The following is a 16,624-nucleotide window of genomic DNA, read 5'->3' on the forward strand; positions in this document are numbered from 1 at the left end:
TTAGTTAGATTATATAATAATTTTAACTTATGTAACTAATAGAATAGCTATGTGCATCTCTGCTTCTTTCTTACTGGCGATGCAGTAGCGCCGTTCTTGACTTTCGTGAATATCTATGAAATATCAATAGAAGGGTTACGGCCAACATGCCCTTACTCCCTTAGCATGACTACCTACCAAGGTACTTCGGCCGAATAGTCGGGTATTATCCTTTATTCATGCTAAACTAAGACAACGAGGTATTCAAAGGCTCAACAATAAGGAGAATTACAACACGTAAAGATCACAAAGAATCTTATCGCAAACATAAACAGTGACCGAGCACCTAAACAGGGTTCTAAATCTAGCATTAAGAATCTACGGATGTAGCAGGAGACTTAGATTGTATAGTTCCAAATCTAGGTGAATATCTCCTGGCGAATGCGCCGCAAATGGGTTCCTTAACACTACAACTGCCTGGAATATATTTTCATGCTACTACCGCATTACATCCACTGTACGCTTAGCAATCCCAGTATCTCACCATCTCAGGATCGAAAGCATCATTGAATTGTGAGTCGTGTTCACTATTGCCTTGAGAAAACAGCCCAGCTCCAAGCCCAATGAGTTCTGATTGCATATCCAGACAGTGGGTGCGTGGATTGCTTTCAGTTACATTAGACTCCACATTATGGGTGCGAATCGCAGTATGTGAAGGGCTGTTTGAATATGCCAAGGTCGGTTCCGCTCGTGCTCCGTCATACATATCTGGTGCATGCTCTATCGACTGATAACCAGAGTCTTGGCCTTCGTATACCGTATAGTCAAATTCGGTTGGCGGAATATATTTGTCATTTAAGGCCAAGGCCTCAGATGTTAGAATTTGTGGGACACTGAGCAGATGGTTGGATGAAGTGTTGACATTGGCCATGGCGAAGGAACCTAGTCTAGGACTGTCCGGGCTTATGAGCTTGCGGGACGTCTCAAGACTGGTCTCTGGTGACTGTGAGGTAAACTAGCATGATTAAGTTATATAAGATCCTTATGAGCAGCTGAACAATTCACACTCACCTGAGATTCTGCTAGGGAAAGTTTGGGACTAGTTTGGTTGATATGCGGCGCTGGATTAGAAAGATTGGAATTAGGCCGGCGGCTCAATTCTGGCTGACCGACCGGCGAATGGCAAGTATGCAAAGGGGGGTCAACGGTGTTCTGATTGACCATTCGGTTTGAGAGGCTTTTAATACCTCTTACTGGTTGCGTGGCGAGGTGACGTGGCGTCAAATAGTCATAGTCTCACTCAGGTTAGCTATTCGCCAATCAACGCTGTGGACGTATGAACGAGTAACTTACACGGGTTAGGTATACAAATTTCATTCGTGCTTGGAAAAAGAAAGCGGTAGATACTCGCGCACTTTTCCTCTGCACTTCCGGTCTGTCCTTGTATAATTGAGTCTTGAAAAAGAAGATCCTGCTCTTCTCTCATCCACTCAGGCTCAAAAATGGTCAGGTCCCTTGGAACACACTTCCTTTCCTCTGCATGCTTCTTTTGAATTCGCTCGGCATCGGCACGAGTCTTACCATTAAACCTTCGCTTACATACAATGCAACAAAGGTAGGTTCGCGAATGAACTCTCTTCAAATGCTCCCTGTCTCTCCAGTTAACTACTATAATTCAGAATATCGTAAATGGAATACCTTACACAAGTTTTCCAGGCGTCGGGAAGCCGAAGCGTTCAGTGCAAGAGTTTTTTACATATTCATATCGCTCAGGGTTATGCTTAGTGAAGGGACAGGCGAGCCCAATAATGTTAGTACGAAGCACAGTATCAGCCTCGGCCTTATTGCATTCGCTGTCTTCATCTAATGTAAGAGATCGCTTTCGATTCGGAAGTGGCTTCTTGGCTCCCTTTGAGTTTTTACCCTTCTGTCGTTGCGACTTATCAGGGTGCTCATTGCAAGGGCTTGCTGGCTGATTTATAAAATTGGCAGGTTTTAAAACATGCATTTGAGGTTTTTGGACAACGCAGCCGGCAGTGAGTACGCATGCCTTCCTGAAACCAGCAGGATTCAGCTCCAAGGAGTCAATCCACAGTGCGATATCATCGGTATTCTGAGCGCGCTCATGCCCACTGTATTCATACTCCAATTCGTCGGGAAGTGCTAGGGTTTCTGATGGATAGACCGATTCTGCAATTTTTCCATCATTTATTAGAGATGTGGTGGACCTGGGCCTTTGGTCTTTCAAAGAATTCACCCCCAGTGGCCCGCAGTAGTGCGGTATATCGTCTGTGCTAACGATCGAACTTATGCTTTCTGAGTGTCCGTCCGAGAAATGATGGTACGGTAAACTTGACGGCACCTCGCCTATGGCTTGGACAACGTAGTCTTCTTGAAATTGCCAGGTCGGAGGCTGGGCTCGCATACTACAACAGTTAGCTTGCAAATCATGACCCACGTCACTAGAGTCCCATACGCAATCGGCATCTAATTGTCGTATGATTGATTGAAATTTCTCCACGGGATTGTTATTAGGCCTTCCGGTGTACCTCAATCGTTTCGTATTACTCGAAAATAGATTGACACGGCAGGAGTCGCCCCCCGATCAGTGCCAGACGACTCCCCTGAGAGCGTTGACCCGGTTCGTCTCCCAAGAAGAAGGCGAGCTTCGTTCGGCTCTACTTTCTCACACCTCGCCCACGCGATACGACCCCCACACCCGGTCCACGGGCTATCCTCGCAAGACTCGCGAAGCCAGCGCTGGATCGTGTACGAAGGCGCCCGCTTGCTACTCATCTGGATTTGGTGTTCTCTCTGGAGAATACAGATACTATCGCAGCGGCTTAAACTTCACATCTAAAAGTTTTATTGGCAGAAGACATCTAAATCGAACGGTCAGTTATGGAGGTTCATCTACTGGGCGACATGTTTGGAGTCAGAAAGTTTGAATGTTGAAACATTGTATACCAGATCCAAGACGTCTGGAACAATCTATCATTACCTGTGATTGAAGCGAAACTGTACCTGAACTTAAATCAAAGTCTTTTTTTGAGCGTGACAGAAGTCTTATCAAAACGGACTAACCACACAATCCCAGTAAAAGCAAGTAAAAATATTCGCAAGAAAATTTGCAATACTGTTGCAGGCAGCTGTGAGGGAACTCTGATCTCGGAATATTTCGTAGTGAAAATGCAGCACAGACAGGCAAATTCGATTTTATGAAGAAAGGAGCTTATAATTGTTTCGGGTGGGAGGGAGTCGTGCCAAGAATCGCAACTGCGATTAGAGTCTGTCATGCCGACCCTTGTTTATGTAATTGCTTTGCTTCGATTACACAGCCCGTCGACTAGCAGTGCCTCGCAGCCAACTGCGGAAACAGTAGCCAGTAGCCGTGAGGTGTTATCGATTCGCCAACCAAAAGTTTTGGGAAAACGCGTGGGCCGGTCACACCGCTCTATGCAGGCAGAGAGGTTAATATTTCACACAAGGTTCCATGCCGCTAAATTGAGGTACAGTAATGGCAATAACTATATAATTACAAGAGGCGATTATAATTTAATTTTTACTATAGTAAGTAGCTTTATAAGACTCATCTAGATTTTCTATATTACTAAAAATTAATAACAACCGTTTAATATTTAAAAATGTTTTAATTATATTTACTTTTTAATTTAATATTTAGCTAGGTCGTCGAAATCGGACTCTGCACCTGTACGGGGTGACGGCTACCTGCTGGTCTTCGGGTTCAGCAGAGCCAACGCAGAGACGTCGCACAGCGTGCAGGTGGGAGGTGGTGGTCGTCGAGACGTTGGGGCGGTAATGAAAAGTTTTCACACGGGATGGTGAGATCTTGAAAGCTGCTGCTGTTGGTACCCCTTCACAGTAAATAGCTACTACGCTCCTATTTTTGAGCCTACCTATACACTCCTCATAGATACGAGACGGATTCCAACGTTCCCCGACCCTCAATTGAAAGCATCGACGACCTCGCATCGACGAACGAGCAAACGAGCAAACAAACAAATATACACCCTTTCCCAACCCCCAGGGCGATCGCCCGCGGAGCATGCGGTCACTCGCCGTCTGCACCGCAGTATAGATAATAAAGTAACGATAAATAGGAGAATTTTTATATATGGCTAGATAAGCACGTTATACTAAAATAGTAAATTATTTATTAATTCTTATTTAATGTCTAAGGTTTCTAGGCTCTACTGCGTAGAGATACAAAGGCCGATTTTATAGAGCCTAAAATAGTAAATTATATAGAGGTATATAGAATATATTAAGGGAGCCTTAATTATAACCTTAAAGGATCTAGAGGAATAAGCTAAAGGCTAACGTATTCGGTAGGCAAGTGGCCACCGCAAGCATTTGGCCACCCCAAAAACTTACTAAAAAACCCAAAAATCGTTCTTTAATATCTTAACAACGGCTTAAAAAATTATTATAAAAAATTATAATTAGACTCTCACACTTACTTTAAGACCTCTATTAGAGTTTTAGAGTAATTAGTTAAGCCGTTATAAATATATTAAGATTTAGCTCTTAAATTTAAGCCTAACTATTATATCTTAAGAACCACTTATTAAATTACTTTAAAACTTTAATAGAGATCTTAAAATAGGCGGGAAAGTCTAAATTTAAATTTATATAATTTATTATTAAACCGTTGTTAAGATATCAAAACCCGATTTTTGGGTTTTTTGGTGCGGTGGCCACATGCTTGCGGTGGCCACTTGCTTACCGAACACGTTAGAGAAAGTAATAGTATATCTTGATATTAGCAGGTAAGGTAGTATTATTTAGATTACTAAGATATATATATAAGCTTGAAGAGAATAATAAGCCTAAAGTTGACCTAAAATACCTAGTATACCATATATAACGGCGCTGGGCGCGTTACCTGCCAAATTCTGCTATAATACTGCCAATATTCTACCTACCCTATAATTATCTCGCTCACTATTAGCGCCTTAGCGGTTATTTTATATATTTATTTATATTGTCCTAGCGACCCCTTTTCCTTTTCCTTTTCCTTAGCCTAGTATTTTTATAATATAGCATTTGTTTAAGCTTTTTAATTTAGAGGCGTTTATTTAAGCTGTAACATTATACTAAGCTTACCTTTATATTGCCTAGAAAGGCCTTAAAAATATCCTACCCTAAAAAGACCGTTTTTTATAATAATGCGTTAACGCGTTATATTTAAACACTAAAAGTTACTTACCTTATACTCTATCACGGGACGGGGGCAGTAGCTACAAAGCGTATGTATTCAAGGAGTCTATAAGACGTTACGCGATCGATCATAAGGGTCAAGGGCGTAAGGAGGTGATATACCTACGCGTAGCTGACATAAGCTATACGCGAGGTGTACGCGAGAGCACGGGGCTCTCCTATAGAGGCCCCTNCGGTAGGGTTCCGTNACACTACCCCCCCTCTTATAGAGGCGGAGCTCCGGCGACGCTGTGGTTACTATATACATGTAGAAGGGACACTTAAGGTATAGAAAAGAAAAAAAGGGGGGTATCGCTAAAGGCTTAAAACAACGTTATATAATAGGGCTTGGCATCTAAGAATCCAACTAATTAGATAACTTTAACCGCCGGTTAAAGTTCCTAGACATCTTAACGATATTCCGGTCACGTGATCGCACTTTACCGCAATTTAACGGCAATTTAACGGCAATTTACCCTTACGTGGTAATGTATAACGGTTTAACTCTATAAGGGCTCCTATAGAGGATTAGGTATAAAGTCTCTGCTTAGGCCTAGTTTCTATAGGTTCGCGTAGTAAAAGTCGCTAATTAGATCCTTTACATTTTTAAAGTCTTCCTATAGTTGCCATTCTGGCTAATTTATGTCGAATCCTATATATATAGCTCTATAGTAGAGCCGTCGTCCTCTGCCTTTACTAAAGTATTTAGAGTTAATAATTTATTTAACGGTCCACTCCTTATAGTTTTCGTCTTCGTTCTTATCTTAGATTAGTACTAGTAGGGGTTTAAGCTATATCTGCCCTAGTAAAGGGTTAGGCTAATAGAGGTATAGTAGCTATAGGTAAAATACGGGCTATATCCCGTAGGTAGCTAGGGCAGGCGGAAGTTCTAGCTTATATACGGCTCCCCTATTAATAACTTGTTTAATTAAATAGGGGCCGAGGTTCTTATAATTAAGTGACTTTATAGGCCTCTGCGTAGAGATATTATATATATTTAGCCATACCTAGTCGCCAACACACATCTCCGGTGGTGGCGTTCTATAACAGTCGGCGAAGTAAGCCTACTTTGCTTAAGCCCAGGCCATTTCTCCCTTATAGTAGTCGAGTAGATTTTTTATACGGTCTGCATACTAGTTAGCAAGTAGCATCTTAAGGTGTTTTCCATATAGCAGTTTCTTATTAATAGGTTCTAGTAGCTCTATGCTAGATTAGGGGTAATAACCCTTATTTACGAAGAACGGGGTAAGTCCTGTAGTGGTTAAGACGTAATTATTCGCTGCGAATTTACCTAGTAGGAGGTAATCTACCCAGTTATCTTAACTATAGGCAACTACCTATTGTAGATACGCTTTTATGCTGGCATTAGCGTTTTCCAATTACCCAGCAGTTTTATAGTAAAAGGATATAGACATCTTAACGGAGATACTAAGGTGTTAGTAGATTTGTCTCTATATATTAGAGTTAAATTATATACCTCGGTCGGACGTAATTAAGTTAGGTAACCTATATAGTTAGTAAACTTCGCAAAGGAAGGCGTTAGTAACGTCGCTAACGGCTACACCTTTAGTTAGGACGTAGTGGCGCTCTTTTATAAGTCGGCATATTATTATAAGGATATTCTTATAGGTACGGCCGTGTCGTTTATAGGGTAGTAGGTTAACAATAAAATCTATAGTAATATCTGCCCATCGTTATATAGGTACTAGTAGAGGGTACAGTAGTCCTTAGTACTTTATATTAAAGGCCTTAGCGCGCTTATAACTATAATAGGCGCCTATAAAGCGTTTAACTAAGTCTATTATTTTTAGCCAGAAGTAGTATCGGCTAAAAAGCTTATAGGTTCCTCCTCTGCCTAGGTGGCCGCTTAATCAGAGGTCGTAGGCCATTTAGATTAGTTGCCGTTATAGATTTTCTAAGTTAGGGATAAATAGGCGGCCTCTATAATAGAGCCTGTTCTCTTTTACTTCTAAGGCTGCTATATTAATCTAGCCTAAGCTTTAGAGGTTAGTAGGCAGCGTATGGGCGCCGGCGGTCTTTACGGTAATAAGTTAATATAGTAATAGGTCGACAGAGGCGTTATATGCCATAGTAATAAGCTTATTAATTTTAGGAGGTAACTCTAGTTCTATGGTATAAAGCTAGGGTACAGTTGGCTCTATTATAGGTAGTATACCTAGGGCTAAATTTCGTGCTTTTAGGATTATCTATTATTGGAACTAATTATAGGGGTTATTTTTAGACTAAGGAAGGTCTTACGGGCGGCGTATTAGGCTATTAGGCTTAGTACCTTATACTCCTAGTCTATATATAATTTTAAAGTTAAAACTAGAGAGGAACTTATTTTAACATACTTGGCATTAGTTTAGCTACTTTATAGTTATAAAGTACTCAAGGTTATAATAGTCCGTAAGGACTTTAGTTGGCTAGTTAGGCTCTGCTAAGGAGAGTTCTAATTAGAATTCTTTAAACGCTTATACAATTGTAAGGAGTTCTTTATTATAGATCTTATAGTTATACTCTTATAGTATAAGCTTAGACGAGTAGAATGCGACTAGGTAAAGGAGACCGTTATTACCCATCTAGGAGAGGACGCCTACATTAACGTGGTCTAAGGAGTCGGTTTTAAGGTAGAGTTATNATCCTNGTATAAAGTGNGCTAGGATAGGTGCTTTAGTAAAGGCATTTTTAAGGTCTTAGAACGCCTTCTTATATTTAGGCGTCTAGGTAAAGCGTAGGTACGTTTTTCTTCCTTTTATAAAAAGGCCCTTTGTTTGCATTATTGCTATAAGTAGTGCTACTACGCCTAAGAAGTTGTATATAAATTTCTAATAGAAGTTAGTAAAACTAAGGAAGGCTTATACGTCCTTAATACAGTTAGGGGCTTGTTATTTAGTAATTATATATACCTTCTTAGGGTCTATACGGACACCCTTAGTAGTAACAATTAGTTTAAGATATTTTACTTCTGTTACTAAGAATTCGTATTTCTTTAAATTAATATAAAGTCCTGCGTCCCTAAGGCGCTATAGGACCTTTTAAACGTGTTTAGTATGCTTAAAGGGGTTATCGCTATAAATAAGTATGTCGTCTAGGTACGCAGAGCAGAAGTCATTAAGGTAGTCCCGTAAGGCGTTATTAATATAGCTTTAGAAGGTGCCTGGGCCGTTATATATACTAAAGGGTATAACGGTATATTTAAATTAGCCGAAGCGTAATGCGAATGCGGTTTTCTATTTATTACCTTCCCGTATTTAGAGATAGTTAAAGGCGGCGATAATATTAAGCTTAGTATAGATTTTAGCTTAACTAAGCCGCTTAAGGGTCTCACGTATAAGCGGTACTAGGTATTAGTTTTTAATTATAATAGCGTTAAGTCCTTTATAGTTAACATAGAATCGGATACCTCTTCTTAGCTTCTTAACAAGAAGGATAGGGGCGGCTGCTAGTAATATGCTGGGACGAATAAATCCTTTATTAAGGTGCTTATTAATATACTTTTTTATAACTAGTAGTTCGTCTTTTAATATTAGGTAGGGTCTCTTATAAGGTAGCATTTTTCCTTATTTAATATTAATAGCATAGTTATTAGGTCAATATAGGGGGAGTATATCTACGCTCTTTTATAAGCATATATTAGTAAAGTTGTAGTACCTCTTAGGGAGGAGCTTATAGAGTTCTTCGTTGGTAAGTCCTTTTTTAAGCTTTATAAACTTCTTAAAGTCTAAAGGTAAAAGTCTGTAAAGTTCTGTAGGGGCGTCATCTTCTAAAAGGTTAACTATGTCTATCCTATTACTATAGAGGACATAGTCTTATTCTTTATTAAGCTTATATAGTTATAATCGGGAAGCTATAGCAACGGTCTAGCCTTTCTTATATGCTATACGGTAGAAGGCCAGGGCACTTATATAGTAGTAGTTAGTTATAGGTAGAGTAATAAGGGGTTCCTTAGGTTAATATCCTAGGGAGTAAATAGAGGCGGCTAGGCCATGCCCTAGGCAAGTCTCTCTATAGTATTTAGAGTTAAAGGTTACTTCTCTCTTCTTNTAGTTAATNGTNGGGTTNTATTATTTAAGCTAGTTTATTNTAAGGATAATAGGGTAGTTAGTAAGTAGTATAATATAGGCCTAGAGTTCTTCCTAGTGCCTATTTATATCTAGGTGGAGTTATACTATATAGGTAATCTTTTATACGGTATAATTACCGTTAGCGAGTTATAGGGCGCGGGCTTTAGTAAGGGGTAAGGTAGATAGGTTATAAGTACACACGAATTAGGTATCTATAAATTTATTAGTAGCTCTACAATTAATTATAGAACGGCTTTTGTATTGTTTTTTTAGCAGTAGTTCCTATTATAGGTAAAACTATCTATTTCCGTCTATTTATCTTTATAGAGTTATTTATTAAGCAAGCCAATATATAAATCCCTCCGTCGTTAGGGCGTCCTAACCCGCGACTTAAGGCTAGGACTTGGCGTTTTCTACTTCCATATCCGACTCTACCGCTATTACTATATCTTCGTCTTATATGGTAATAGCGTATAGTAACGTATTTGGTGTTTAGGGTATTAGGTTAGGTATTAGGCGGCGGCTACTAAACCTAGCCATTGGGCAGTTTAGGTTATCGCGATAATAGCCTTTTTAATGGCATCTATAGCAGCGTCCTAGTTTTTAGAGTAGCTTGCGCTCTCCATCTAGGAGTTTTTATGGGAAGGTTAGTATAGAGAAATCGATATTAGTTCCAGTAGTACTTAAGGTAATAGGCGTTAGTGGCTTAGTATATGTGGGTTTAGTAGGCCCAGAGGGCTTTTATAGAGAGGTCTTTAGGCAAGGGTTAGCAGTAGCAATTTAATTTAGTTATTGTTCGATCTTTTATAGAGCTGCTACTATATTATAAACATCGTTGTAGTTATAGCTGGCGGCTGCGTAACTAAGGTAATAAGTAACTTTTTTAAGGAGGTTCTCCTAGTCTTTAGTATTGTCTTGGGTAAGGGCTCCGGTATATTTCTAGAATTTAATATAGAATTTATTAAATAATTTAGTAGGGCTTATCTTTAGGGCACGTAGTTTAGCTTGGTTAGTGGCTAGTAGATTATAGTTATAGTATATTAGGTCAAGATTATTAAGGACTTTTTAGTGGGACTGCTACTTTTAGGGGCTACTAGTCTCCTATTAGGCGAAGAGTCTATTAAATAGTATACCCTTTATTCGCCCGATAATGTACCCAATCTTAGTATCTTCTATAGGAAAAAGGTAGGCGCTCTAAGTTAGTTTCTCGCGGATTTATATCTTCTAGTAGCTGTATTCCTTGCAGTCTCCCTAGAAGACTAGGGGATTGTCACAGCGACTCAGTCAATCGAGGCACGAGCGCCGTAGAACGTATGCAAGCCTGTACAATTGGTAGTCTATTGACCCGGATATCAAGATGAGGAGAAGAAGAAGGTCGTGGAAAGGACACGTCTATATACATGGAGCCAAGACGTAAGCGAACCCCCCTGGCTAGGCCCTATCCAGGTTACGCGCGTCAGTGCCGTAACATTACCCCCCCCTTCAAAAAAGCTTGCCCTCAAGCTTTATTCTTAGGTGCTTGTCTTCTACCTCTTGTACAGTTGTAGTTATTTGCTGCAGGTGGGGCAGCAGTAGTCGATGAGATGCTGCAGGCAGAGCAGCGAGTGTTAGTTAGAATGCTGCAGGCAGAGCAGCGAGGGTCGATCGTAGTGCTGCGGGCGTAGCAGCAGAAGTCAATTGTGGTACTGCAGGCAGGAGCAGTAGTGGTCGAATTAAGGTTTAGCTGCAGGTAGGAGCAGCTGTGTTCGGGTGTAATGCTGCAGGCAGAGCAGCGGAAGTCGATAGTGGTCGAGCATAGAGCTCGTCTATCGGTTGTCTTGTGATAGCAGGTCGAACGTAGAGCTCGGGCTATCGATTGATTGGTTTGTAGCAGTACGATGCAAGCGAAAGTCGTGGATCGCAGGCGTAACGGCACGATCGTACGGTCAGAAGACTGTAGGCGTATCGGCACAGTTGTAGTCAGGTCGTAGTAGCAGGCGTATTGGCGCTACTGTTGTCGAGTATATGGATCGTATGCATATCGGCACGATCGGTAGTCAATAGCAGAGTGATGCTAGCGTTGATAGTCCTGGTGATTTCGTTCCTCGCAGCTCGTACAACTCAGTATCAGTTGGGGTCGTTCTTCGCAGCCAGTGTATAGTACTAGTCTCAGTATTAACCGATTTCGTTCCTCACAGTATACGTAGCTCAGTATCCATTAAAAAGGACTATTTAGGTAGCAGTACGGTGCAAGCGTCCGATAGAGACGTACGGTGGTCGTTTAAAGGGTCGTCGTTCGATCGATCGATTGGTCGGTAGGTGTACGCGTTTAGTTGACAGATATACGCGTTGCTCGGTCGGTCGACGAGATCGTACGGTTGGAAAGAGGTTACCGCTCGGCACGTGCTTCCCCATAGCATAGGCGGCCGTTTGGTAGAGAGAAAAGAAAAAAAGAAGAGAACATGAGGGAGGGTACCTATAAGTGTAGGGATTCCATACCCAGCCACCACAGGACCACGGTGAGTGTGTCTACGATTGTAGAACTTCGATGATTCCTACGATTGTAGGGCTTTAATGACAATAACAATGATTCCTGCTTTGTCTTAGAGTATGCATCTCCTGCCTTCTTTGTTATAGGAGTTAGGCTCTCCTTCCTTCCTTTGCCTGCTAGTATATAGGGCTCCGTCACCCATTAACTACCCTAGGCCACAGGGCTTCTTTGACCTGGGATACAACAGCCTGCGATCGGTTGAGGGATCTTGATATAATGTCACAGCGACTTAGTTAATCGAGGCACGAGCGCCGTAGAACGTATGCAAGCCTGTACAATTGGTAGTCTATTGACCCGGATATNAAGATGAGGAGAAGAAGAAGGTCGTGGAAAGGACACGTCTATATATATGGAGCCAAGACGTAAGCGAACCCCCCTGGCTAGGCCCTATCCAGGTTACGCGCGTCAGTGCCGTAACAGGGATTAGGGTAGCATGCATTAAACTCTACGGTGGCAGTTTAGGTCTAATTATTATAGCTTTTATTATCGCTGCTTTAGTAGGGGTTCTTATTAGGTAAAGCTATTTAGTGCTAGCCCTCTATTAAGTATTAAGTAGGTAAAGTTGCCAGGGGCGTAGAGACTTAGGTGGCGTTATATATAGTAGAGAGGTATCTGGCGTTGTTACAAATATACTTATTAAGCTAAGATTATAGGTATTTAATTATGCCTTCTCTTTTAGTGACCGTAGCGATTAGTGTAATCTCAGCCTTCTTTAACTATTAGATATCGCGTTTAGACACGCGGAGGTCGTCTTTAGTTTCTTAACGTGTGTTGTTGGCGAGCGCCTCACAAGCTTATAGGTCTTGGATGATATTACGATCTTAGGCAGCACGCATTTTAGCTTATGTAAGCTTTAGGTAGTAGTTCTATAGAAGGCGGTAGTATTTATTAGGGTCTCATGCTACCATTTTTATAAATGTCTTAACGTCTTATATTTCGATTTTAATAGGTAGTAGCCCTTCTGTTTGCTTATCCGTAGTTATATAGTTAATAAAAGATAAGATATTATTGGTGTCCGTCTCTTTAGGGGTTAAGGCTAGGGCTAATAAATCGAATTCTCCTGGGATTAATTGGCGTCGTAAGTTAAGTATAGGTATTAGATTGTTCTTTAGGTTTAATATAGTAGCTAGTAAGGGATATTATCTTACTATTATAGGTTCCTTAGAAGTATAAAGTAAGGTAATTCGTAGATACGCTACTTCTAGTAGCGCCTGCAGTATTACAGAGACGTAGAATTGGTCGTAGGCTAAGCGTTGGTAGTAAAAAAGGCGCAACGTAATGTTATGGGACGGGGGCAGTAGCTACAAAGCGTATGTATTCGAGGAGTCTATAAGACGTTGCGCGATCGATCGTAAGGGTCGAGGGCGTAAGGAGGTGATATACCTACGCGTAGCTGACATAAGCTGTATGCGAGGTGTACGTAAGAGCACGGGGCTCTCCTATAGAGGCCCCTGCGGTGGGGTTCCGTAACATACTCCCTGGGAAGGCCCTAATAATATCCCACTTTATAGGCTAGACTGTACTTAACCTATATCCTTAAAAGACCCCTAGAATTAAAACTAAATTATATAATTTTAATAAACTATAGGAAGCTAATAATGGCATCTAAAGTAAGCTTATTTAAGAGAACTGCCTTTACTTAAGAGGAATCTAAAATCTAGCTAGGATTAGGAATTAAAGATAATAATAATGCTATAGACATATATAAGCAGATTCGCGCCCTTATAGCTAGCTAAAAAGCTAATTATCTTAAAGTAAATTATATATAAAAGACCCTATAAGAGATTATAGAAAGCCTTATAGCCCTATAAAATAGCCTAAACCCCCCCTTTTAAAGTCCTAGCTAACCTATTTACTCCACTAAATATAATATACTAGGGAGTGCGGATATAATAATAAAGTAATTAAAGTTTATTAAGCTCCCTAATCCTTTACCATTATTTAATAAAATAAACCCTATCTTTAAGAATTAGAGGATTTAAATATAAGAAAAACTCCGTGTTAATAATAACTATTTCTTCTCTAAAGAAGCTAAAATACTCTACTTCTTTAATTAAACTACTAGAAGTGCCTAATATTACCTTTAAGCTAAGTATAAGGATAGCTTCCTTACCTAGTTTATATTTACTAGTAAAACACTATAGTACTTAGCTACTATTTATATTAACTTAAATAAAGTATAAGATACCTATTATAACTATAATCGCCTAATAATAAAATTAAACTAACCCTTTACTAAAATTTAGATTTAATTCTTATATTTTATTAGATATTATAGCGACTAAGTTAATTAAGGTATGAGCGCCGTAAAGAACGTATGCAAGCCTATATAATTAGTAGTCTATAGACTTGGATATTAAGATAAGGAGCAGAAGGTGGAAAAGGACACGTCTATATACATATACCAAGGCTTAAGCGAGCCCCCTAACTAGATCCGTTACAATGCCGTAACATTAGAGAAGGCTAGGTCCCCCTTAAAAACTACTAATTAGACCTATATAATAAACTAATAGTTAGGCTATAAGAGAAGATTGCTATAACCTTAAACAACCTACTAACCTATAAAAGACTTATAGCTCGCTACCTATTATTAAATTTAAAACTTAAGTAAATTAATACCCACTCTAATTAGTAGAAACGACCCTATAGTAATTAAAACGTATTAGCTATACCTATAGGAGCTAAAGTAGGAAGATAAGCTATAACTGCTCTTATGCTAAAAGTAGTTATAACTATAAACTATAATCCTTACCTAACTTACCGCGTACTACGTCCCTAACTAGTATATACTATAATACCCTAATTAACCCTACTACGGTTATATACTATAATTATAAAAAGGATAAATATTTTATTTTACCTTGCTTAGAACTAAAGGTTATAAGTAATATTAGGGAAATAGAGGAAGAAGAAACGTCTAATAAGTTAGAAAAAGAAGAACCCTAAAGGAAAACTCCTCCCTAGGATACCCTATTAATTTTAAAAAGATTAACCTAAGTCAGCTAATAGGTAGTAAATACTTTACAACCCTATATATAGTATCTTAGAATAGATATAGAGTTAATACTACTGCCCTTATTAATACTAGAGTAAATAGCTTTACCTTTATAAATACTGCCTATCCCTTAACCCGTTAGGGTCCTTCGAGAATTCGCTACTGGATTTAACTGGGCACCTGCATTGAACCGGGTTCTCCGATTGGCTGGTCCCTTATCGATAACCGTAGGACCCAAATCAACGGGTTAAGGGATAAGATCGGACCCCTAGTACTTAAACGGCCCCTAAGCTCAAACGCCCTACTAAAATCAAATTACCAACTTCCCCACCTAATTAATCTACCAATTCTTATTCAATATAGCTTAAATTAAGTAATATAGTATAAGAAGTTCTTATTAAATATAAAAATAGTAAAAATTTGTCTATCTAAGAGTCTATACTAGCTTATAACGTCCTAGATTTAATTTTAAGCAATTATTTATATATGGAGCTTCTATAACGATTTGTATACTAATACTAGTAGCAATTAACCCCTATTTAAAAAGAGTTGCTTATAAATTAGATTCTTAAATACATCGGCAAAATATGGTACCCTACCAATGGCCTCAATGGTTGGTGGTTGACGCAATTGGCGCGCAGTTGAGGGCATTTAGCAACTCGACCGACTAGCCTATGTCGTGTTTTTTTGACACGCAGCCTGCGCGCAGCCTGCGAGCAACCTGCGCGCAACCTGCCAGCAATCTGCGCATTTGGCAACCACAATTGTATTTACCTCTTTTATACTAATAGCATATTTTAAATAAATAAAAGCTACTTTAAGGCTATTTATAAGGCTAGTAAAATAAATATTATTATTTTAGACAATTTAATATAATATAGCGATGGTTCTCTTCTACCTATCTACCTATTGACTTACCTACCTGCCTATCTACCTACCTACCTGCATCGCCTACCTGTCTGCATCGCCTACCTGTTTGCATCTGCCTACCTGTCTATATCTGCCTACCCGTTAGCATCTACCTACCTGTCTGCATCTGCTTGCCTGTCTGCATCTGCTTACCTGTCTATATCTGCCTACCTGTCTGCATCTGCCTACCCGTCAGCATCTCCCTGTTTGTGCCTACCTGTCTGTGCTGCCTTGATTCGATCGATCGATCGAATCGTTTATAGTGTTCGCTGGCTAGTCGTTGTCGTCTGGCTCTGGCGACGGTCGTNTGGTTCTGGTAACGGTCGTCTGGTTCTNGCGACGGTCGTCTGGCTCTGGCGACGGTCGTCTAGCTCTGGCGACGGTGGTCTGGTTCTGGTAACGGTGGTCTAGCTCTGGCGACGGTCGTCTGGTTCTGGCGACGGTCGTCTCCTACCTGCCTGCCTACCTGCCTACCTACCTACCTACCTACCTACCTACCTACCTACCTNCCTGCCTGTGTCAGTGTATGATTCAATTTGGGGGAGGGGTCGGCCCGATTGAAGGCCCTGATTACATTCGAACGGTGGTCGTCTAGGGTGCCTCCCTAGGAGGCCTTGATTCGATTCGGTGACGGGCCAATATCAAAGCTCTGGTTCAATTCGATCAATCAATTGAATCATTCGTGGTGTTTGCTAGCTGGTCATTCAAACGGTCGTCGTCTGGTTCTGGCAACGGTCGTCTAGTTCTGGCGACAGTCGTCTAGTTCTGGCGACAGTCGTCTAGTTCTGGCGACGGTCCTCTGCTGGCTGCCGTTCTGGTGCCTCCCTAGGTAGGGAGGATGTAAGGAAGGAAGGGTAAAAAATAAGGTGGCTACATAGGGCGCTATCGGGAATATAGCGGGGACCCGATGCAGAGCTTCGCGTA

The 16,624-nt window shown here is 40.4% G+C and overlaps 2 protein-coding genes across 2 annotated transcripts; both read right to left on the minus strand.

The window, feature by feature from the left end:
• Positions 1–889: 889 nt before the first annotated feature.
• K441DRAFT_119089 (uncharacterized protein) lies at positions 890–2,740 on the minus strand. Its single transcript, XM_067640000.1, has 4 exons — positions 2,456–2,740; positions 1,683–2,405; positions 1,333–1,628; positions 890–1,274 (listed from the first exon to the last, which is right to left on the minus strand). The coding sequence occupies exons 1-4, from the start codon at positions 2,464–2,466 to the stop codon at positions 1,009–1,011; spliced, it is 1,296 nt and encodes a 431-aa protein (XP_067503913.1). The 5' UTR covers positions 2,467–2,740; the 3' UTR covers positions 890–1,008.
• An 8,707-nt stretch (positions 2,741–11,447) lies between these two features.
• K441DRAFT_660307 (uncharacterized protein) lies at positions 11,448–11,963 on the minus strand. Its single transcript, XM_067648682.1, has 2 exons — positions 11,909–11,963; positions 11,448–11,714 (listed from the first exon to the last, which is right to left on the minus strand). Exons 1-2 carry the CDS (start codon positions 11,936–11,938, stop codon positions 11,478–11,480), a joined length of 267 nt encoding a protein of 88 aa, XP_067503914.1. The 5' UTR covers positions 11,939–11,963; the 3' UTR covers positions 11,448–11,477.
• Between the last annotated feature and the right edge of the window lie 4,661 nt (positions 11,964–16,624).

The sequence above is a fragment of the Cenococcum geophilum genome, assembly GCF_001692895.1.
Source record: "Cenococcum geophilum 1.58 unplaced genomic scaffold K441scaffold_22, whole genome shotgun sequence".
NCBI lineage: Eukaryota > Fungi > Ascomycota > Dothideomycetes > Gloniales > Gloniaceae > Cenococcum > Cenococcum geophilum.